The 22,614-nt window shown below is 39.0% G+C and overlaps 1 protein-coding gene and 3 long non-coding RNA genes across 4 annotated transcripts; 1 reads left to right on the forward strand and 3 right to left on the reverse strand.

Annotated features, from left to right (window-relative positions):
• Positions 1-673: 673 nt before the first annotated feature.
• On the reverse strand, positions 674-1,872 carry LOC145425357 (uncharacterized). Its single transcript, XR_013906025.1, has 3 exons — positions 1,676-1,872; positions 1,292-1,403; positions 674-985 (listed from the first exon to the last, which is right to left on the reverse strand). It is a non-coding gene; the product is annotated as an uncharacterized LOC145425357 (long non-coding RNA).
• Positions 1,873-11,684: 9,812 nt separating this feature from the next.
• Positions 11,685-13,263, reverse strand: LOC113011574 (uncharacterized). The gene is made up of 3 exons (XR_013906026.1): positions 13,115-13,263; positions 12,684-12,851; positions 11,685-12,128 (listed from the first exon to the last, which is right to left on the reverse strand). It is a non-coding gene; the product is annotated as an uncharacterized LOC113011574 (long non-coding RNA).
• A 6,493-nt stretch (positions 13,264-19,756) lies between these two features.
• LOC145425358 (uncharacterized) lies at positions 19,757-20,673 on the forward strand. The gene is made up of 2 exons (XR_013906027.1): positions 19,757-19,901; positions 20,014-20,673. It is a non-coding gene; the product is annotated as an uncharacterized LOC145425358 (long non-coding RNA).
• Positions 20,332-21,700, reverse strand: LOC113017357 (eotaxin-like). The gene is made up of 3 exons (XM_026160515.2): positions 21,523-21,700; positions 21,332-21,443; positions 20,332-20,669 (listed from the first exon to the last, which is right to left on the reverse strand). The coding sequence occupies exons 1-3, from the start codon at positions 21,590-21,592 to the stop codon at positions 20,576-20,578; spliced, it is 276 nt and encodes a 91-aa protein (XP_026016300.1). The 5' UTR covers positions 21,593-21,700; the 3' UTR covers positions 20,332-20,575.
• Positions 21,701-22,614: the final 914 nt, after the last annotated feature.

Below are 22,614 nucleotides of genomic sequence, written 5' to 3' on the forward strand. Positions count from 1 at the left end.
AAGAGTTATAGGTCTAACACTGAGTGCTGGGCCATTTCCTCTAATATAACTTCTCTAATATCTCTGACAAACTACATAAAGACTCAAAACAGAACTCACAGAAGGAAGTAGTTGTTCTTTGTTTGGGTGTTTTTGTTGTTGTTCTTTACTTAAAGTGAGAGTTACTTGATATGTTGTCAGTAGCGAGTTCATCAACAGGCAAGCATTCAATAAAGCTCAACAAGTTCAGAGACCAGCAGACAGAGTAGCATTAACTAAGGTGTCCTCTAGCCAGTAGCTCAGGAAGTCTGTCCCAGCTGACAGTGGGCAACAGCAGAGGTGAAGTTTGGACAGTAAACCAGTTAATCATTAGCAATTTGTAAAAGCAGTGGTAGTTAAGAAGAAAAAGACAGAACTGGGCCAGAAAATTATTATTATTAAAGAGTCAAATATTTATTTTTAATTCCAAATGAAATTCCAATGATAGCTCAACCATAAGACTCTTAGTTGGTGCATCGAGGGAAAGCCAAACATTTACATACAGCTACAAATCAGTTGCATATATACTTTCAGAATCGACCAAATTATGTGTTATTTATTTTAAAAGTGTTATTTCACACAGTATGTAAGGAAGACTTGGCAACTCGTAAAGCTTAGAAGAAATGAAGAAGAGAGAAGAAAAAGTTTCACACACTTGTATTTTTGTGGTGTTTATTTTGGAGGATAACACATAACACAAAGCAAAGAGACATTACACAATCAAAGGACTTTTCAGTGGATTGCTTCAGGCTAATAACTAGCTTTGGATCAGTTGAGACAGAGTTGCACTAATTACAAAAGTCATAAAGGTACATTGGATATGATATTATCTGATAAAGCAGAACAAAATGAAATGATGAGCAGGCAGCTGGTTTAAAAAGTGCTCTCGTCCAGCGTTTTCATGATGCTATTGACCCAGGAGAGAGACGGATCCATACAGATTGAACGACCTTTTTTGGTAACAAACCTGAAACAAAGAGAAATGCTGCTGTTATTATCTGTTCTTTTTTCTTTTTTAATAAAAAAGTACAAATAACAAAATTTTCCAAAGTTTTCTATTTCAAATGGAAAGTGGGAAGTTTAGCATGAAAAAATGTCCTTATTTACATAACTTTCAGTTCAGAAATGTAACTTTGCATCATGTGCATAATTTTAATTTTTAATTGTACAAATATGCTGTTACAATGGTCATACTGCGCATTTTTCTTTACAGTAATTTGAGCCATTGTGTTAAAAATTATGACAAGAAATAAACCCAGATTTCTTCACTTACATGACGGCAGGCCTTGGGCATCGGTGATCAATCATGTAATACGACTCCACAAGGTCTGCTCTAATTCTTCCTGTGTAAAACCTGAAGCAGCAGTTGTTTGGGCCATTTCCAGCTGAGTAAAGAGCATTAAGATCAGACAGTAAAAAAACATACTGACGGTCACGAGTGCTACCCCTCATCTTCCTAATAAATACACACATGGTTTACATTTCAAAATCCACCTCGCCTTGTTCTCAAGTTTTTGCATTCCCAACACTTTTAGGAAAACTTCTGACCTTGAGTTCAAGGTCACCGGGATTTAGACTTGCCTGATATTTTTAGTATCAGTTTGAAAATCCTTCACAAGTTATCACATTCACAAACTTGGCTGCTGTTGCTGCCTACCTGTCTGCCAGGGTAGCACCAAAATGATGAGGAAGATTAGGAACATTTCTTTGTATTAAAATTTTTCAAAAGTGTAAGGTTCTTTTTGTTTGGAAGGAAAAATAAGCACAGACAGAGTCCCCGGAGGTGTCCAAAAAGTGATTTATTACACACACACAGCTTGTACAGTGTGGGAAGCCGGTCTTCGCCTTTCTGCTCTTTACAGAAAGCTTTATAGCCGTTATGACGTCAGAACAATTCCCAGAACTCCTCTGCTCAGAACAACAACCCTTTCCCAGGCTTGACACCAGATGTTTCCCATCATCGGTATTTGGAACATAAACAATTGTGTACACAAGTGTGCAGTTTTGTGAGATTGTAGGTCCAGGCCAACAAAGGTTCAAGTGTCCTTATCTGACTTACTGTGGACCGCCTGGAGCTACAGCCATGCTGGTGCTCTTGCATAATAGAATATTCTATCTGGAATGTGTTTTATTCTGCGTGCTCTGGAATAAATGATAAATGATACATGATAATTTTGATGATCAACTGATACTAAGTGATGCAGACTAATGAAATAATGATGAAATAATGACAGTGTATGTAAATGATAACACAGTGACAGTAAAATAACATTCCTGAACCTGACAAAAGTGCTATATTTTAAAGGGAAGTTGGGGAAATTAACATGGAAATATGTCTTTATTTACATAATTTTAAGTTCAGAAATCTGAACTTTGAATAAAGCCAGCTTCAAAATTCTATCTCAATAAATATGTACTTTATTTTTTCAAACAACTGCCTTCTAGTGTGTGCAACATATGATGAAAGCAAAGTATCCAAACACGGAAAAACTGATCAGAATATGAAAACAAACAAGTTTTTTCATTTATTGATCACTTCCAGATCAGACAGAGGTGCAGTGGTGATGCAACCTGACCTTTTATTTTGTTTAGAACCGGCACTAAAGTAATGAAAATATTAATGATGTGAGGATTCTGAGCAATGTGCAATAATTGATTAGTGCTGGTACAAAAGAATTCACAAACTATTCATCCATATCGTGAAATCAGCACCCTTACTAGATCTCTTATGTCGAAAACTTTGGTAAGGAAAGTTCAGTTGCCGTTTCACTCTATCACAAGGATGTGCAGAGCGTCTGTGAGAAACCTTCTCTGACGGTGTGTTGACTCTTGGGAGCTTCACTACAGGAGAAGTAGTTGCCGTTGTCTCATCCAGGTCTTCTAAGGGTTGAAATACAGGACAAAACTATTTAGCTGTATACAAAGAAAATAATGCAAAAAAAAAAAAAAACCACCCCAAAAAACAACTTTCTTGTTTTTAACAATTCACAAAGATTCAGGTAGCTTTGGCTAGTGTTTTAATGATAATAAATCATTTTAAAAACTGCATTTTATATTCACATTCTTCATTTATGATGGGGAAAATATTTGTTAAAGCCAACTTAAAAATTCTACCACAATAAATATGTACTTATTTATATAAAAACTCAGTAGACAAACCTTCATAATATAACACATAAATGGGTATTTTATATAATTTCCCTCCAGCAGAATGTGTGAAGGTGCCACTTCAACACAGGCCTTCTGCTGGACTAACTCACTGTTACCAGGAAGATATTCTGCTTGGTTAGGAGCATTCAGTTGTTGTGTACCTCTAACATCAGGAGCTGCAGAGCTGCTGTGAGAAACTGTCTCTGAGGGTGTGGTGACTCCTGGGACCTTCAGCTCCACTACAGGAGAAGTAGTTGCCGTTGTCTCATCCAGGTCTTCTAAGGGTTGAAATACAAGACAGCAGTGTTTAATTGGGTGGACTTTCAAACATATACTAAAATGTCTAAAAACACTATAGGCCCTCCAACACATGGTATATTCCAGGAATGGTGACACCATTTTCTATAGAACTAAATAGTCAGTAGTTAGTGGTTTGGTACATGTTGATCTCCAGAGTCTTGAATGCTCTGGAGTCTAGAGCACTCTTGTGTAGAGTCTTAATTCTGGTTTGAGCAGGGATGAAAGCAGAAAGGAAGCTTACTTTTTAAGCTTGTGTTGGTGGAGTTGGTTTTATTATCAGGGATGTAGACTGCTGGTACACTTGATATCCAGTTTATGTCAGGTGGAGGCTGAATACAAAACCCTCTCAGCAGGATTTCCTCATCAGAGATGCTCGTGCTTCTTCTCTTCTCTGCACAAACACTGGAGATGAAAAGACATCACCTCAAAACGATCATTATATTTGAAATATGATATATTATAGGAGGAATAATTTTACATGAACATTTTCTATTTAAAACACCAAAAGCAAAGCTCTTACCTGGAACAAGATGCGGAGGTAAAAAGAAAGCAATCCACATGATGTTCATTAGAGCTACGATAACATGAGTCCACTGCATGTTTCTGTGTGCTGCTATAGTGCACCTGCACATGCACCTGGCACTGTGAGCACAGTAACAGATGGTGTGCAATAAAGACATGCTGAAGGATGCACAGCAGCCCTAAGATATTTTAAAATAACTTCATCTCTCTCTGCGGGTGTTTGTGGGTTTCTGATTGAGCAATTTCTCATTTAACCACAAAGAACCAACAGCACATGATCATCAGAGTGTCTGGTCTCCAGAGCACAAAATGTACCATCAGTGCTATTAACCAGCACTTGTACACAAATACACTCAATTCTTGAACATCACAGTGAGTTCACTGTTCTCAAGCTGCCTGAACATTCATTTGATCTATTGATATTGTTCATATGCGTGCTTCCCCATCCACAATGCGATGCCTTTTATCATCAGAATCAGAATCAGAATCAGAAAGGGTTTTATTGTCAAATGTTGAGCGGGTTTACAACATTAGGAAATTGCTGCGGTGCTTCAGTGCAAACATACGGTCATAAATTACGCTTAAATAGACATGAAAATAAAAATAAGATAAGAATTAAAAGTGCTACGTAGATAGATAGATATATACATGATATATACATGAGTGCAGGTGGTGATCAGTGCCAAACATGGAATGATGCAGTGAACACAGCGTAGGGTCATGTGTTAGTGGTGGGAACAGTCATACGGTTATTGTTCATGTGTTCAACAGCAGAGGGGAAGAAACTGTTCTTATGGCGAGAGGTTCTGGTGTGAATGGACCGGAGCCTCCTGCCTGAGGGGAGCAGGTCAAACAGACTGTGAGAAGGGTCAGCTGAGATCCGAGCTGCACGCCCCAGTGTCCTGGAGGTGTACAGGTCCTGCAAAGATGGGAGTCTGCAGCCAATCACCTTCTCAGCAGAGCGCACAACACGCTGCAGTCTCTGTTTGTCCCTGATAGTGGCTCCAGCGTACCACACGGTGATGGAGGAGGTGAGGATGGACTCGATGATTGCCGTGTAGAATTGCATCATCGTCCGTGTTGGCAGGTTGAATTTCTTCAGCTGCCTCAGGAAGTACATCCTCTGCTGGGCTTTCTTAATGACGGAGGTGATGGTGGGCTCCCACTTCAGGTCCTGGGTGATGGTGGTACCCAGGAAGCGGAATGAGTCCACAGAGGTGATGGGGGTGTCAGTCAGGATGATGGGGGGTAGTGGAGCTCTGTGCTTCCTGAAGTCCACAATAATCTCCACTGTCTTCTGGGCATTCAGCACCAGGTTGTTGTGGCTGCACCAGGACACCAGACGTTCAACCTCCCTCCTGTAGGCAGACTCATCCCCGTCCGAGATGAGTCCAATAACGGTGGTGTCATCTGCAAACTTGATTAGTTTGACAGACTGGTGATCTTAGATCATAGGTGATAATTTTCTTCACTTATTGAATGTGATATGAAAAAAGTGTGATGATCCTCTGCTCTCTCATTGCTTTGAAATACAGTTTCCTACAAAATCATGTAAGGACACGCGATGATCATTTAACTGACAAAATAATAGATATATATATACAGTGGCTTGCAAAAGTATTCGGCCCCCTTGAACTTTTCCACATTTTGTCACATTACAGCCACAAACATGAATCAATTTTATTGACTGGCAGCTGTACTTGCAGCAAAAGGTGGTTCTACAAAGTATTGACTCAGGGGGCTGAATAATTACGCACACCCCACTTGTCAGTTATTTATTTGTAAAAAAAATGTTTGGAATCATGTATGATTTTCGTTCCACTTCTCACGTGTGCACCACTTTGTGTTGGTCTTTCACATGGAATTCCAATAAAATTGATTCATGTTTGTGGCTGTAATGTGACAAAATGTGGAAAAGTTCAAGGGGGCCGAATACTTTTGCAAGCCACTGTATACAGCCCCATGAGAATGTAATGAAATTGAAAACAATATAAAGCCTGGATGTTGCTCATTAATACCCTCGAAAGTTCCCCAGTATGACAAACTTTAGCCTTTGTTTTGGTTGGAGTTCCGGTAAATATGCTGCTAACGCTTCTAGAAAGCCTTCCTGGAAGGTTTGAGTCTGGCCTCTGACTGCTATCGTCAGGCCAAACCACGGTCGCACTGCCATCTCTTGGTACAAAGATGTTACGACAGCTACAGTCCCGTTTAGAAACCAGATCTCCAGCTGATCTCCAATTTTTTAACCACTAACCACTGATAGTTTGTAAGCAGATGGCATATGGCAGGACCTTTGAAGATTTATGATTATTATTTATTTAGTATTTTCTAAACGTATTAAAAAGCACTTAAAGTGATTAAGAAACATTCATAGAGTTCCTTATCTATCACACGAACACTGTATAGTACAAGAGTGTATATCTTATCTATCATTAAATGAGGCGTTGTTGTAGCTCAGAGGGGAGAGCAGGTCATCTACTGTTTAAAAAAAAACAGAAGACCTGTTTCAGTCTGCATGCCCAAACTCCACATTTCTCTCCGATATGTTAATTAGAATGTGAATATTAGCTAGAACACACTTTGGCAATGAATGAGTGTGAATGAGGTAAATTGTGTAAAGTGCTAAACCAGAGTAGAAAAGTAGAAAAATTCTTTTACAGCACTTTGGTCAACAGCTGTTATTTTTACATGTGCTATAGAAATACATTTGACAATATTTGATGACCTGCTCTACTTTCAAGGAAATAAAGAATCCATAATGTATATAAAAAAGTATTAATATCCATTTTCTTAACAACATATTCAGCCATGGTGGGAGTGGACCATAACCCAGCAAGAACAAGGATAGCTGCAGTGGACAGTTGCCATCACAAAGCTTCAATAACAATTTGCAGAGTAAAATTTGTAGAGTAATTATGAAATTTCAAGTTTGGCCTGATGATGGCAGTGTTTTTTCACTTCCACACTGCCAAAAGCCAGTCACTGTTACACAGAAGTGTGTGTTAGTCTTATTGTCGTTTGAATAACACATTTAGCACAGAACAGCTCTTTAGCTGTTGTACAAGTGTAGTGTCACGGTCATGGTCACACCACATGTGCTAATCATTAAAACCTTTGTATTACCCACAATTGTTTGTGGATCAACTTCAGACTTCACAACAACAAAATAGTTTGCCTTGTGGGAAATGTGTAACTAGGATGACTAAGCACTGACCTTGACCATCATTGTTAGAACCCAAGGTAAAAGTTGATCTTGGAAAAATATAAAAATATATCAAGAAACCATGTTGTTGTGCTTTCTGAGTGCACTTGTTAATTTTAAAGTGGTCCTAAGCTTCAGTTCTCCAGGCTTTTTTTTTTTAAGTTTTACTTTCACCACTTTGTCATTTATTTCAGTCCAGTCATTGTACCTTCCATTTTCAGAAAAATGTTTTCATGTTTGTTAAGTCACCTGATGCCCACTGATTCCCAAGGAGCTTTTTGTCAAATCTTAGCATTTCTTTATATGGTGAATAGTGTGTGTCCCCCCCCCCCCCCCCCCCAAAACAATAAAGAAACTGGACGGCAAGCATAAAAAAACAGTCTACAGAAGATAAACAGAATCTGAAAGTGTTAAGAAATAGAAAAAAATCCAGTAAAAACTTGGCAAAGAAGGTCTGAGTGCTGCATCTGCACCCCCGATTCATCTAGCTGTGAGTGGCTCACTCACATGCTGGGCCATCTGACCTCAGGAAATCCCATGATAGGGTGGGGCTAGGTATCATGATAAGCTCAACTGAAACCTTGGCTGATTGTAAGCTACACCCGTTTTCACACCTTGGCTCGTGTGATTAGGTAGAGGATCATTAGGGGGTTGATTTTCCCTCTCGGGGGTAAACTCCCACAGGGCTTAAATCTGGGACTGTCCACCATTTGACCCTAGAACTGAAGAAGCTTCTCGGATGAGAGGCGAAACATCTTCAAGGAAACTTACAGAAGTCCAGATGCTTTTCTTTCCAAGCTCCTTAGACTACGATGACCTGGATGACTGAGAACCTTTACAGAGAGATATAGGTCAAAGGTCAGGCACTGGTATAAAAGCGGGCTGATGTCAGCATGTTGTAATAAAAAGCATTTAAAAATCTCAAAATGTTTGTGTAGCTCTTGTCCTTCGAGGGCAGTTGTGCATTCTGAGTGCTCTTGTTATTTTTAAAGTGGTCTTGAGCTTCAGTTCTCCAGGCTTTCTCAAGACATGAACCACTTTTGTGTACAAATAACAGACAACTTAGCAAAGAACCTATTTTAAATTGTATCTTTGTTATTAGAAGCCTGTCACAAAACAAACGTTTGTTCTTATTATTTTAATTACTTATTTTAATTACTTTAATTACTTAATTTTAACTACAACAAATGCAAAGGGCAACAACACAATTTGACAGGAAAAAAAATCTGCATTTTATGCCCACTGATTCCCGAGGAGCTACTAGTCAAAGCTTAGCATTTCTTGATATGGTGAGTAGTGTGTTCTGAAAAAAAGAATGAAAATGGACAAGAACAAAACAAAAATCGAAAAGCATAAAAAAAACTTGATACAGAAGATCTGAGTGCTGCATCTGCACCTTCGATTCATCTACTGCATCATCAGAAATGATCTGAGTGAAGCCATCAAGAAGCCATTCTTAAGAAAAGGAAAGTAGGAGAAAAGCTGAGGTATGACAAATTACACAAGAGCTAGAGTATCAGTATTAAAAGGCCTCATGGAGTTATGAATGCAAATTGGAAATGTTTTATTTAAATTAAGTCAGTATGTACAGAGGCAGGTCAGGAGAGAAGTACAATAATGTGCTTTTACAGACATCTGGGAAACATGGTGGGGCTTCTGTCCTGGTTTGAGGCTTTGTTTCATTTCACAGGAGTACGCTTTGACAATAAACTGGACTGGGTTAAAAACACTACTGCACTCTACAGGAGTGCAGTAGTGAATGAATAAAGAATCAGCTGAGAGTAACTCCATCTATACATTACCATGTGGAAAGTGTTTAATTGGCAAGTGGCTTCAATTTTCACAATGATCCCAGACACACTGCCAATGCAGTGTAAGTGCACCTGGATACAAAATTACACAATAAAACACCATAAGGCATGAAATGGCCTCCTCAGAGTTCAGACCCGGTAATATAGATCAAGCAAGTCAGTTTAGGCTCAGTGTAAATCAGGAAAAACTGTTTATATTTAGATACTGGATGCTACTGTCATGGTCCTCCAGTCCTCTCTGGTGTTGTGTTTTCGTTGTTCCTCCTTCCTCTTCACTCCTCACCAGTGCGGCTCATGGTCCCCGCCTTGATCCTCCGCTCCTGGTCGCAATTACTCACCTACCTTTCATCACTTGTGATTGGTCCTGGCACTTTAGGAGGAACACCCTTCAATTGGTTCAGGAGTATGAAAGGAATCAAGCAAACTAGTGGATTAGAGTAACCATCTCCATTTCAACCAAAGATGCAGACAAAGCAGACTTGTTCCCAAGAGTTTGCACTATGGAAAGCACAAAATCAACTTCTAAATGAAAGAATGAGACAGGTCAGTTTTACTATAGATGCACTCTGGAACAAGATTAGTCAGACTGCAGGTACTCAAAGCACCTTGCACGCTCCTGCCACTACGTAAGCCAACGGCGAGGTGACGTTTTTCACTGCATTTTTGCATTTACCTCAGTTAGTGTAGCCCCGGTGCTCTTTTTGAATCTGTTCATGTTTTTCTAACGAACCTTTCCTAACCTTTCTCTGTACAGATCTTCCTGGACCCCTTCTTGTTTCTGGTGGACCCTGTTAGATGAACATGAGTGGATTCCAGTGTTGAGTGGGTTTGAGTGAGTCACAGACTGTGTGAAGAGGAGTGTGGACATGTTACCCTTACCCCGGATCCCCCACAGGCCCCGATCCTTCATCACTGTATATATTACTGCTAAATATTCCATCAGAACATTTGATAAAATGTGTTATTTATTTAGAAAACCTTATTTTAAACTGTATCAAAGGAAAATTAGACTTGACAAGTCTTAAAGCTTCAAAGAAACGAAGAAGAGACAAAAAGTTTCAGACTCTTTGTCGTATTTGTGAGGTGTTTATTTTGGAGCATAATATATATATATAGCACAAAGCATCCACGAGACATTACACAATCAAAGGGCGTGACTGTTCAGTGGATTATTTCAGGCTTATAATCGCTTGAAAGATAAACTTTGGACCACATGTAAAAGAACTGTCATTATAAAAACTCAAGTTTGCATGCGTTTTATATGATATTATCTGACAAAGCAGAGCAATGTGTAAGGATGAGCAGGCAGCTGGTTCAGAAAGAGCTCTGGTCCAGTCTTTTCATGATGCGTTGGGTCCAGGAGGCAGACGCATCCACACACACTGAACGAGACTTTTTGGTAATGAAGCTGAAACAAAGAGGTGGAAATTCAGAAATCTGAATTTTAAATAAGCTTCAAAATTCTCTCAGTAAATATGTTGTAAAAATAACAACAATAATAATAATAATAATAATAATAATAATAATAATGTATACTTTATTTATCCCAGTAGGGAAATTACTCTCTGCATTTAACCCATTCACTCTAGTGAAGCAGTGGGCAGCCACCAATCAGGCGCCCGGGGAGCAGTGTGAAGAGACGTTACCTTGCTCAGGGGTACCTCAGGGTAGCCGTTCAGTGGTTTCGAATGCCCGAATATATACTTTTTTTTTTTTTTTTTAAATGACCAGTAGACAAAATGTCATAATATAAACACTTAAATGTGTATTTCAAACAATTTACAAGCAAAGTAGCCAAACATCCACGTAAAATTGATCAAATTATGAAAACAAGTTTGTGCATTTTTCTTGAACATTTACAGGATAAAATTAAAAGACAATAGTAGGAGAACAAATACAAGTTCAAATAAAAAGTATCAAACTCATACTATGTCCTGAGCATCATGTGTAAAATGACAATTTTTAATTGTCCAGAAACTCTGCAGTTACAATGATCATACTGCATAATTTTCATTACAGTATTTTCAGTATTTGTGTTAAACATTATGAAAATAAAATAAACCCAGATTTCTTCACTTACATGGCACCAGGCTTTAGGCATCGGTGATCAGTCAGGTAATACGACTCCACAAGGTCTGCTCTAATTCTTCTTGGGTAAAACTTGAAGCAGCAGTTGTCGGGACCATTTCCAGCTGAGTAAAGAGCATTAAGATCAGACAGTAAAAAAAACATACTGACGGTCACGAGTGCTACCCCTCATCTTCCTAGTAAATACACACATGGTTTACATTTCAAAATCCACCTCGCCTTGTTCTCAAGTTTTTGCATTCCCAACACTTTTAGGAAAACTTCTGACCTTGAGTTCAAGGTCACCGGGATTTAGACTTGCCTGATATTTTTAGTATCAGTTTGAAAATCCTTCACAAGTTATATCGTTCACAAACTTGGCTGCTGTTGCTGCCTACCTGTCTGGCAGGGTAGCACCAAAATGATGAGGAAGATTAGGAACATTTCTTTGTATTAAAATTTTTCGAAAGTGCTATATTTTAAAGGGAAGTTGGGGAAATTAACATGGAAAATATGTCTTTATTTACATCATTTTAAGTTCAGAAATCTGAACTTTGATTAAAGCCAGGTTCAAAATTCTATCTCAATAAATATGTACTTTATTTTTTCAAACAACTGCCTTCTAGTGTGTGCAACATATGATGAAAGCAAAGTATCCAAACACGTAAAAACTGATCAGAATATGAAATGAAAGTTTTTTCATTTATTGATCACTTCCAGATCAGACAGAGGTGCAGTGGTGATGCAACCTGACCTTTTATTTTGTTTAGAACCGGCACTAAAGTAATGAAAATATTAATGATGTGAGGATTCTGAGCAATGTGCAATAATTGATTAGTGCTGGTACAAAAGAATTCACAAACTATTCATCCATATCGTGAAATCAGCACCCTTACTAGATCTCTTATGTCGAAAACTTTGGTAAGGAAAGTTCAGTTGCCGTTTCACTCTATCACAAGGATGTGCAGAGCGTCTGTGAGAAACCTTCTCTGACGGTGTGTTGACTCTTGGGAGCTTCACTACAGGAGAAGTAGTTGCCGTTGTCTCATCCAGGTCTTCTAAGGGTTGAAATACAGGACAAAACTATTTAGCTGTATACAAAGAAAATAATGCAAAAAAAAAAAAAAAAAAAAAAAAAAAAAAACACCCCAAAAAACAACTTTCTTGTTTTTAACAATTCACAAAGATTCAGGTAGCTTTGGCTAGTGTTTTAATGATAATAAATCATTTTAAAAACTGCATTTTATATTCACATTCTTCGTTTATGATGGGGAAAATACTTGTTAAAGCCAACTTAAAAATTCTACCACAATAAATATGTACTTATTTATATAAAAACTCAGTAGACAAACCTTCATAATATAACACATAAATGGGTATTTTATATAATTTCCCTCCAGCAGAATGTGTGAAGGTGCCACTTCAACACAGGCCTTCTGCTGGACTGTCTCTAAATTGTCTAAACATTTTAGGGTAAAAGTTTTATCATATGTAATAACTGTTGCATTTTGAACAATGTACAATGACAGATTACTGGTGGTACAAAACATTTGGCAAGTTGTTCATCCACATTTTAAGATACGAATAATAAAAGCAGCAACACACTAACTCACTGTTACCAGGAAGATATTCTGCTTGGTTAGGAGCATTCGGATGTTGTGTCAGTCTAACATCAGGAGCTGCAGAGCTGCTGTGAGAAACTGACTCTGAGAGTGTGGTGACTCCTGGGACCTTCAGCTTCACTACAGGAGAAGTATTTTCTGTTGTCTCATCCAGGTCACCTAAGGGTTGAAATACAAGACAGCAGTGTTTAATTGGGTGGACTTTCAAACATATACTAAAATGTCTAAAAACACTATAGGCCCTCCAACACATGGTATATTCCAGGAAAGGTGACACCATTTTCTATAGAACTAAATAGTCAGTAGTTAGTGGTTTGGTACATGTTGATCTCCAGAGTCCTGAATGCTCTGGAGTCTAGAGCACTCTTCTGGAGAGTCTTAATTCTGGTTTGAGCAGGGATGAAAGCAGAAAGGAAGCTTACTTTTTAAGCTTGTGTTGGTGGAGTTGGTTTTATTATCAGGGATGTAGACTGCTGGTACACTTGATATCCAGTTTATGTCAGGTGGAGGCTGAATACAAAACTCTCTCAACAGGATTTCCTCATCAGAGATGCTCGTGCTTCTTCTCTGCACAAACACTGGAGATGAAAAGACATCACCTCAAAACGATCATTATATTTGAAATATGATATATTATAGGAGGAATAATTTTACATGAACATTTTCTATTTAAAACACCAAAAGCAAAGCTCTTACCTGGAACAAGATGCGGAGGTAAAAAGAAAGCAATCCACATGATGTTCAGTAGAGCTACGATAATATGAGTCCACTGCATGTTTCTGTGTGCTGCTATAGTGCACATGCACATGCACCTGGCACTGTGAGCACAGTAACAGATGGTGTGCAGTAAAGACATGCTGAAGGATGCACAGCAGCCCTCAGATATTTTAAAATAACTTCATCTCTCTCTGCGGCTGTTTGTGGGTTTCTAAATTGAGCAGTTTGTCATTTAACCACCAACAACCAACAGCACGTGATCATCAGAGTGTCTGGTCTTCAGAGCACAAAATGTACCATCAGTGCAATTAACCAGCTAACCGGGCTATGCGCTTACCTGCTGCTCTCTGGCAGGTAGCTCCATGCCCTCCTGGGTTTTAAATGCACCTTAGAACCACGGTCGCACTGCCACCTCTTGGTACGACGATGTTACGACAGCTACAGTCCGGTTTAGAAACCAGGGCCCATATCCCTAAAGAATCTTTGTGCAAAAAGTGGCTCCTAGCAGCCAAATTCTAAGAAAATTCTCAGAGTCATGACATTTTCTTAGAATTTCCCCTAAAAGTGACACGACAATCCCAGTTAATATAAAAGCTATTCCTCAAGATTCCTAGCGCTTAAAAGGGCTCCTAAGGCAAGATCTGCTAAGAGCAGGGAAGAGGACTTTTCGTGGCTTAGGAGTTCCCCTAAGCAGCTGCACAAAATGACCAACAGAAGAGGCAGAGATGTCCTGCAAACACTGGATGACAGGGAATTATTGAGACGCTACAGATTGGATCGTGCAGGAATCATGTTTGTGGTGGATCTCCTTAGAGATGCAATTACTTCACCAACTCGACGCCACAACGCTATTACACTGGAGACGAAAGTAATCACAACCCTGAGGTATTTGGCAACCAGGAAAATGCAACAATGCAGCAGTGATGACTTGGGTCTGTCCCAATCCTCTGTCAGCAGAGTCATCACCCAAACACTGACAGCTTTGTCACAACCTAATATTGTGACACATTTTGTTTCATTCCCGCTGGATGCCCGCACTTTACACACACATAAAAGGGCATTTATGGACATTGCAGGATTCCCTGGCGTTGTGGGTGTAATTGATGGAACACATGTGAGAATAATTGCACCATCAGAGGACGAGGCTGTCTTTGTTAACAGGAGGAATTTCCACAGCATCAATGTGCAAATAGTCTTCAATGCAACCTGTAAGATTTTGGACATTGTGGCTAAACGGCCAGGCTCCACACATGATGCGAGAATGCTCTCCGAGAGTGGCATCAGACAGCTTTTTGAGAGACGCTAATTGCCACTTGTTAGGGGACAGTGGCTACCCATGCAAACCATGGCTCCTTACACCTTACCTCCAGCCACGCCAAGGGCCCCAACTAAACTATAACAGGTAAGCCAAACAATACAAAAATCATGGAAATGAAATGCAAGCAATATGTTAGAGCATCCAAGTAGTGCAATATTTCCATCAAATAATTAAAGGTCTCTGTATTCTATTGTAGGGCCCACAAGACAAGAGCAGTGGTGGAGCGTGGCATAGGCCAGCTTAAGAGGCGCTTTCATGTTCTCCACGGAGAGGTGCGGCTGAGGCCTGAAAAAATCAGCAAAGTCATCATAGCCTGTGCAATATTACACAATATTTGCAAGGTTAGACAGATTGCAGAACCTCTGGAGGATGGCGATGAGGATGGTGGTGAAGAAGATATTTACATTCCACAGGGGAACCTAGCCCAGAGTGGACTGCCTTACAGGGCAAACTTCACAAATTTACATTTCAGGCAAGCTGTAGCCCCATATCTTTTGAGAACTTGTGATGGTATTAAGAACTACCACAGTTTTACTGCACATCACCTGCAATTGTTAAATGCAAGACACAGAACACAATCTGTAAATGGTTTATTTTTTAGGTGTTCAATTTTAAGGCGGTAGTACTCCTCCTGAAGGGAAAGGACTTTTTTTTGTTGTTCAAACACATCAATTGTGAGTTGCAATCTGCTCTCCTGCAGGGATGCTGACGGAGCAGGTGCTGCGGATGGGAATGGTGTTTGATCCGCCGGGCTATCCTGATATTGTGTCCCAGGCGCGCCTCTTGCCTTGGCTAGTGACAGTTGGGCCAAATTTTCCTCGTAACATACCTTTATGTTCGTTCACCAACTGGGCCAGCAACAAACCTTGCTCCTCAGTCCAGTTCGGCTTGCGAGTCCTTTTTTTCCCTCCATTTTCTGTGTTTGTAGGATATTTGTTAACAAGCCTTTATAAATAGACCAGCCAGCAATCACAGACATTGATAAAAGCTGAGCCATGTTACCCTCGTTAAGACCACACTGGACTTGTAACGTTGTGATTTCCACTTCATTAAGGACAGCCCCTTGAGATAGGCCATCTTGTTTTCAATGGGATCCATATGGGAGTGAAAGTACAAAATATGCCAGCTAGGATATTAATATGAGCAAATAAGACACGAATCATTATTTGAACAGGGTGTAATGAGTTTAAGTTTTCACATATTTTAGATTCTAATGTTAGGCTATAACCCCTATAGCTTACTATTCATTTTCCAGATATTTTCTTGAATGTGAAATATTATTTACAATTACAGTCAGCATAAGATTAGAGTGTATAATTATGTTTATTGATTTGAGGGTACATCCTTTGCTCGTTATCACCAAAAGCTCATTTCCATCAAACTTGTAGGATCAACCAATCACGGCTTTTGAAATGATGACTCATACCTAGCAACGGGGTCAACCACACCTCCTCACTAAGATAGGATTTCCCATCCATTCCTTGCTCAGAGTTCACTGAAAATGTTCTGGAATCACTTCTAAGCTAAAACTCCTGGCAAGGAGCTCTCTGAGAGGATTCTCAGAATCTTTAGGGATACGGGCCCAGATCTCCAGTTGAGATTATTTATTTAGGACATTTTTAAATGAAAACATTTACATTAACAGTAAAACAATAAAGCTATAAATGAATTGTGATCACATATTAATATAGATGACAGTAAAAGTCGAAAAAGGGGGTTGAAAAAATCCAAATGGACTCTTTCTCTGTAGAACATTCATATGTTAATTTTTTAAGCACTAACCACTGATAGTTTGTAAGCAGATGGCATATGGCAGGACTTTTGAAGATTTATGATTATTATTTATTTAGTATTTTCTAAACGTATTAAAAAGCACTTAAAGTGATTAAGAAACATTCATAGAGTTCCTTATCTATCACACGAACACTGTATAGTACAAGAGTGTATATCTTATCTACCATTAAATGAGGCGTTGTTGTAGCTCAGAGGGGAGAGCAGGTCATCTACTGTTTAAAAAAAAACCTGTTTCAGTCTGCATGCCCAAACTCCACATTTCTCTCCGATGTGTTAATTAGAATGTGAATATTAGCTAGAACACACTTTGGCAATGAATGAGTGTGAATGAGGTAAATTGTGTAAAGTGCTAAACCAGAGTAGAAAAGTAGAAAAATTCTTTTACAGCACTTTGGTCAACAGCTGTTATTTTTACATGTGCTATAGAAATACATTTGACAATATTTGATGACCTGCTCTACTTTCAAGGAAATAAAGAATCCATAATGTATATAAAAAAGTATTAATATCCATTTTCTTAACAACATATTCAGCCATGGTGGGAGTGGACCATAACCCAGCAAGAACAAGGATAGCTGCAGTGGACAGTTGCCATCACAAAGCTTCAATAACAATTTGCAGAGTAAAATTTGTAGAGTAATTATGAAATTTCAAGTTTGGCCTGATGATGGCAGTGTTTTTTCACTTCCACACTGCCAAAAGCCAGTCACTGTTACACAGAAGTGTGTGTGTTAGTCGTATTGTCGTTTGAATAACACATTTAGCACAGAACAGCTCTTTAGCTGTTGTACAAGTGTAGTGTCACGGTCATGGTCACACCACATATGCTAATCATTAAAACCTTTGTATTACCCACAATTGTTTGTGGATCAACTTCAGACTTCACAACAACAAAATAGTTTGCCTTGTGGGAAATGTGTAACTAGGATGACTAAGCACTGACCTTGACCATCATTGTTAGAATCCAAGGTAAAAGTTGATCTTGGAAAAATATAAAAATATATCAAGAAACCATGTTGTTGTGCTTTCTGAGTGCACTTGTTAATTTTAAAGTGGTCCTGAGCTTCAGTTCTCCAGGCTTTTTTTTTTAAGTTTTCCTTTCACCACTTTGTCATTTATTTCAGTCCAGTCATTGTACCTTCCATTTTCAGAAAAATGTTTTCATGTTTGTTAAGTCACCTGATGCCCACTGATTCCCAAGGAGCTTTTTGTCAAATCTTAGCATTTCTTTATATGGTGAATAGTGTGTCCCCCCCCCCCCCAAAAACAATAAAGAAACTGGACGGCAAGCATAAAAAAACAGTCTACAGAAGATAAACAGAATCTGAAAGTGTTAAGAAATAGAAAAAAATCCAGTAAAAACTTGGCAAAGAAGGTCTGAGTGCTGCATCTGCACCCTCGATTCATCTAGCTGTGAGTGGCTCACTCACATGCTGGGCCATCTGACCTCAGGAAATCCCATGATAGGGTGGGGCTAGGTATCATGATAAGCTCAACTGAAACCTTGGCTGATTGTAAGCTACACCCGTTTTCACACCTTGGCTCGTGTGATTAGGTAGAGGATCATTAGGGGGTTGATTTTCCCTCTCCGGGGGACACTCCCACAGGGCTTAAATCTGGGACTGTCCACCATTTGACCCTAGAACTGAAGAAGCTTCTCGGATGAGAGGCGAAACATCTTCAAGGAAACTTACAGAAGTCCAGATGCTTTTCTTTCCAAGCTCCTTAGACTACGATGACCTGGATGACTGAGAACCTTTACAGAGAGATATAGGTCAAAGGTCAGGCACTGGTATAAAAGCAGGCTGATGTCAGCATGTTGTAATAAAAAGCATTTAAAAATCTCAAAATGTTTGTGTAGCTCTTGTCCTTCGAGGGCAGTTGTGCATTCTGAGTGCTCTTGTTATTTTTAAAGTGGTCTTGAGCTTCAGTTCTCCAGGCTTTCTCAAGACATGAACCACTTTTGTGTACAAATAACAGACAACTTAGCAAAGAACCTATTTTAAATTGTATCTTTGTCATTAGAAGCCTGTCACAAAACAAACGTTTGTTCTTATTATTTTAATTACTTATTTTAATTACTTTACTTACTTAATTTTAACTACAACAAATGCAAAGGGCAACAACACAATTTGACAGGAAAAAAAATCTGCATTTTATGCCCACTGATTCCCAAGGAGCTACTAGTCAAAGCTTAGCATTTCTTGATATGGTGAGTAGTGTGTTCTGAAAAAAAAGAATGAAAATGGACAAGAACAAAACAAAAATCGAAAAGCATAAAAAAAACTTGATACAGAAGATCTGAGTGCTGCATCTGCACCTTCGATTCATCTACTGCATCATCAGAAATGATCTGAGTGAAGCCATCAAGAAGCCATTCTTAAGAAAAGGAAAGTAGGAGAAAAGCTGAGGTATGACAAATTACACAAGAGCTAGAGTATCAGTATTAAAAGGCCTCATGGAGTTATGAATGCAAATTGGAAATGTTTTATTTAAATTAAGTCAGTATGTACAGAGGCAGGTCAGGAGAGAAGTACAATAATGTGCTTTTACAGACATCTGGGAAACATGGTGGGGCTTCTGTCCTGGTTTGAGGCTTTGTTTCATTTCACAGGAGTACGCTTTGACAATAAACTGGACTGGGTTAAAAACACTACTGCACTCTACAGGAGTGCAGTAGTGAATGAATAAAGAATCAGCTGAGAGTAACTCCATCTATACATTACCATGTGGAAAGTGTTTAATTGGCAAGTGGCTTCAATTTTCACAATGATCCCAGACACACTGCCAATGCAGTGTAAGTGCACCTGGATACAAAATTACACAATAAAACACCATAAGGCATGAAATGGCCTCCTCAGAGTTCAGACCCGGTAATATAGATCAAGCAAGTCAGTTTAGGCTCAGTGTAAATCAGGAAAAACTGTTTATATTTAGATACTGGATGCTACTGTCATGGTCCTCCAGTCCTCTCTGGTGTTGTGTTTTCGTTGTTCCTCCTTCCTCTTCACTCCTTCTCGCCAGTGCGGCTCATGGTCCCCGCCTTGATCCTCCGCTCCTGGTCGCAATTACTCACCTGCCTTTCATCACTTGTGATTGGTCCTGGCACTTTTGGAGGAACATCCTTCAATTGGTTCAGGAGTATGAAAGGAATCAAGCAAACTAGTGGATTAGAGTAACCATCTCCATTTCAACCAAAGATGCAGACAAAGCAGACTTGTTCCCAAGAGTTTGCACTATGGAAAGCACAAAATCAACTTCTAAATGAAAGAATGAGACAGGTCAGTTTTACTATAGATGCACTCTGGAACAAGATTAGTCAGACTGCAGGTACTCAAAGCACCTTGCACGCTCCTGCCACTACGTAAGCCAACGGCGAGGTGACGTTTTTCACTGCATTTTTGCATTTACCTCAGTTAGTGTAGCCCCGGTGCTCTTTTTGAATCTGTTCATGTTTTTCTAACGAACCTTTCCTAACCTTTCTCTGTACAGATCTTCCTGGACCCCTTCTTGTTTCTGGTGGACCCTGTTAGATGAACATGAGTGGATTCCAGTGTTGAGTGGGTTTGAGTGAGTCACAGACTGTGTGAAGAGGAGTGTGGACATGTTACCCTTACCCCGGATCCCCCACCCCCACAGGCCCCGATCCTTCATCACTGTATATATTACTGCTAAATATTCCATCAGAACATTTGATAAAATGTGTTATTTATTTAGAAAACCTTATTTTAAACTGTATCAAAGGAAAATTAGACTTGACAAGTCTTAAAGCTTCAAAGAAACGAAGAAGAGACAAAAAGTTTCAGACTCTTTGTCGTATTTGTGAGGTGTTTATTTTGGAGCATAATATATATAGCACAAAGCATCCACGAGACATTACACAATCAAAGGGCGTGACTGTTCAGTGGATTATTTCAGGCTTATAATCGCTTGAAAGATAAACTTTGGACCACATGTAAAAGAACTGTCATTATAAAAACTCAAGTTTGCATGCGTTTTATATGATATTATCTGACAAAGCAGAGCAATGTGTAAGGATGAGCAGGCAGCTGGTTCAGAAAGAGCTCTGGTCCAGTCTTTTCATGATGCGTTGGGTCCAGGAGGCAGACGCATCCACACACACTGAACGAGACTTTTTGGTAATGAAGCTGAAACAAAGAGGTGGAAATTCAGAAATCTGAATTTTAAATAAGCTTCAAAATTCTCTCAGTAAATATGTTGTAAAAATAACAATAATAATAATAATAATAATAATAATAATGTATACTTTATTTATCCCAGTAGGGAAATTACTCTCTGCATTTAACCCATTCACTCTAGTGAAGCAGTGGGCAGCCACCAATCAGGCATCCGGGGAGCAGTGTGAAGAGACGTTACCTTGCTCAGGGGTACCTCAGGGTAGCCGTTCAGTGGTTTCGAATGCCCGAATATGTACTTTTTTTTTTTTTTTTAAATGACCAGTAGACAAAATGTCATAATATAAACACTTAAATGTGTATTTCAAACAATTTACAAGCAAAATAGCCAAACATCCACGTAAAATTGATCAAATTATGAAAACAAGTTTGTGCATTTTTCTTGAACATTTACAGGATAAAATTAAAAGACAATAGTAGGAGAACAAATACAAGTTCAAATAAAAAGTATCAAACTCATACTATGTCCTGAGCATCATGTGTAAAATGACAATTTTTAATTGTCCAGAAACTCTGCAGTTACAATGATCATACTGCATAATTTTCATTACAGTATTTTCAGTATTTGTGTTAAACATTATGAAAATAAAATAAACCCAGTTTTCTTCACTTACATGATGGCAGACTTTGGGCATCGGTGATCAGTCAGTCGATACGACTTGATGAGGTTTGCTTGAATTCTTCCCGGGTACAACTTGAAACAGCAGGTGTCGGGACCATTTGCATCTGAGGAAAAAGACATTTCATTAGACTTACTCAAAAAATAAAACTTCTCTTTTAATGATGACACTTAAGGTAATCTTACTGTTGCAGTTAACTGCAGGCAACAAAGCAGCTCCAAGGATGCACAGCAAAAGGAACTGAGCGGTTTTCATTATGATTCCTCAGGAGTTGATGATGATGACGATAAAGACAACAGCTGCTCTTCAGACGCAAGCAAGGGCTTCTAAATATTAGGTGGTGTGCTGTTACATTTATCAAGATCAATACTTTTTTTTAAAGGTAGATAGGGTGTCATTGGTGTGAAAGAGGGAGGGTGGATGTGGTTTCAAAAATTGCTGAAAATGCCTCTGACAGAACTTTCCATTCGGTTACATTGACAGGAAATGAAGCTGCGGTTTAGCCCAGCGATGCAGCTCAAAGCATGACACTGTTAACAAAACCAACTTCTACATCCCCCTCGCCCAAAAGTTTTAAAAAAATATATGTCACAAAATATTATGACCACAAAAAAAACGCTAAAACAATCGTTGAGCAGTCCATATGACTCCATGAGTTTTGCTTTAATTCTTCTTGGTACAACTTTCAGCAGCAGTTGTTGGGACTATTTCCATCTGAGTAAAGAGGATTAAGATCAAACTTTTTAGAAAGTATAACAATAAAAAAAATATTGATGACCACCAGAGCTAGTCCTACTTGTAGATAATCAAATGGTATAAATTTCTAAATTCACCGCGCCTTGTTTTCAAATTATCGCATTCCTAAGACTTACAATTCAATTCAATTTTATTTATATAGCGCCAAATCACAACAAAAGTCGCCTCAAGGTGCTTTATATTGTACAGTAGATACAGAGAAAAACCCAACAATCATATGACCCTCTATGAGCAAGCACTTTAGCGACAGTGGGAAGGAAAAACTCCCTTTTAACAGGAAGAAACCTCCAGCAGAACCAGGCTCAGGGAGGGGCGGGGCCATCTGCTGCGACCGGTTGGGGTGAGAGAAGGAAGACAGGATAAAAGACATGCTGTGGAAGAGAGACAGAGATTAATAACAGATATGATTCAATGCAGAGAGGTCTGTTAATACATAGTGAGTGAGAAAGGTGACTGGAAAGGAAAAACTCAATGCATCATGGGAATCCCCCAGCATGTCTTTAAGACATTCCTGCAGTTTA

The sequence above is a fragment of the Astatotilapia calliptera genome, chromosome 3 (assembly GCF_964374335.1).
Source record: "Astatotilapia calliptera chromosome 3, fAstCal68.1, whole genome shotgun sequence".
Lineage (NCBI taxonomy): Eukaryota > Metazoa > Chordata > Actinopteri > Cichliformes > Cichlidae > Astatotilapia > Astatotilapia calliptera.

Bases quoted from the DNA above. Each gene is read 5' to 3' on its own strand.
- LOC113017357 (XM_026160515.2), bottom strand. From the start codon at position 21,592: ATGAAAACCGCTCAGTTCCTTTTGCTGTGCATCCTTGGAGCTGCTTTG. The intron at 21,444-21,522 runs GTAAGATTACCT...CTTTTTCCTCAG, and splicing joins GCCTGCAGTTAACTGCAACA to ATGCAAATGGTCCCGACACC. The intron at 20,670-21,331 runs GTAAGTGAAGAA...TCTTTGTTTCAG, and splicing joins TGCCCAAAGTCTGCCATCAT to CTTCATTACCAAAAAGTCTC.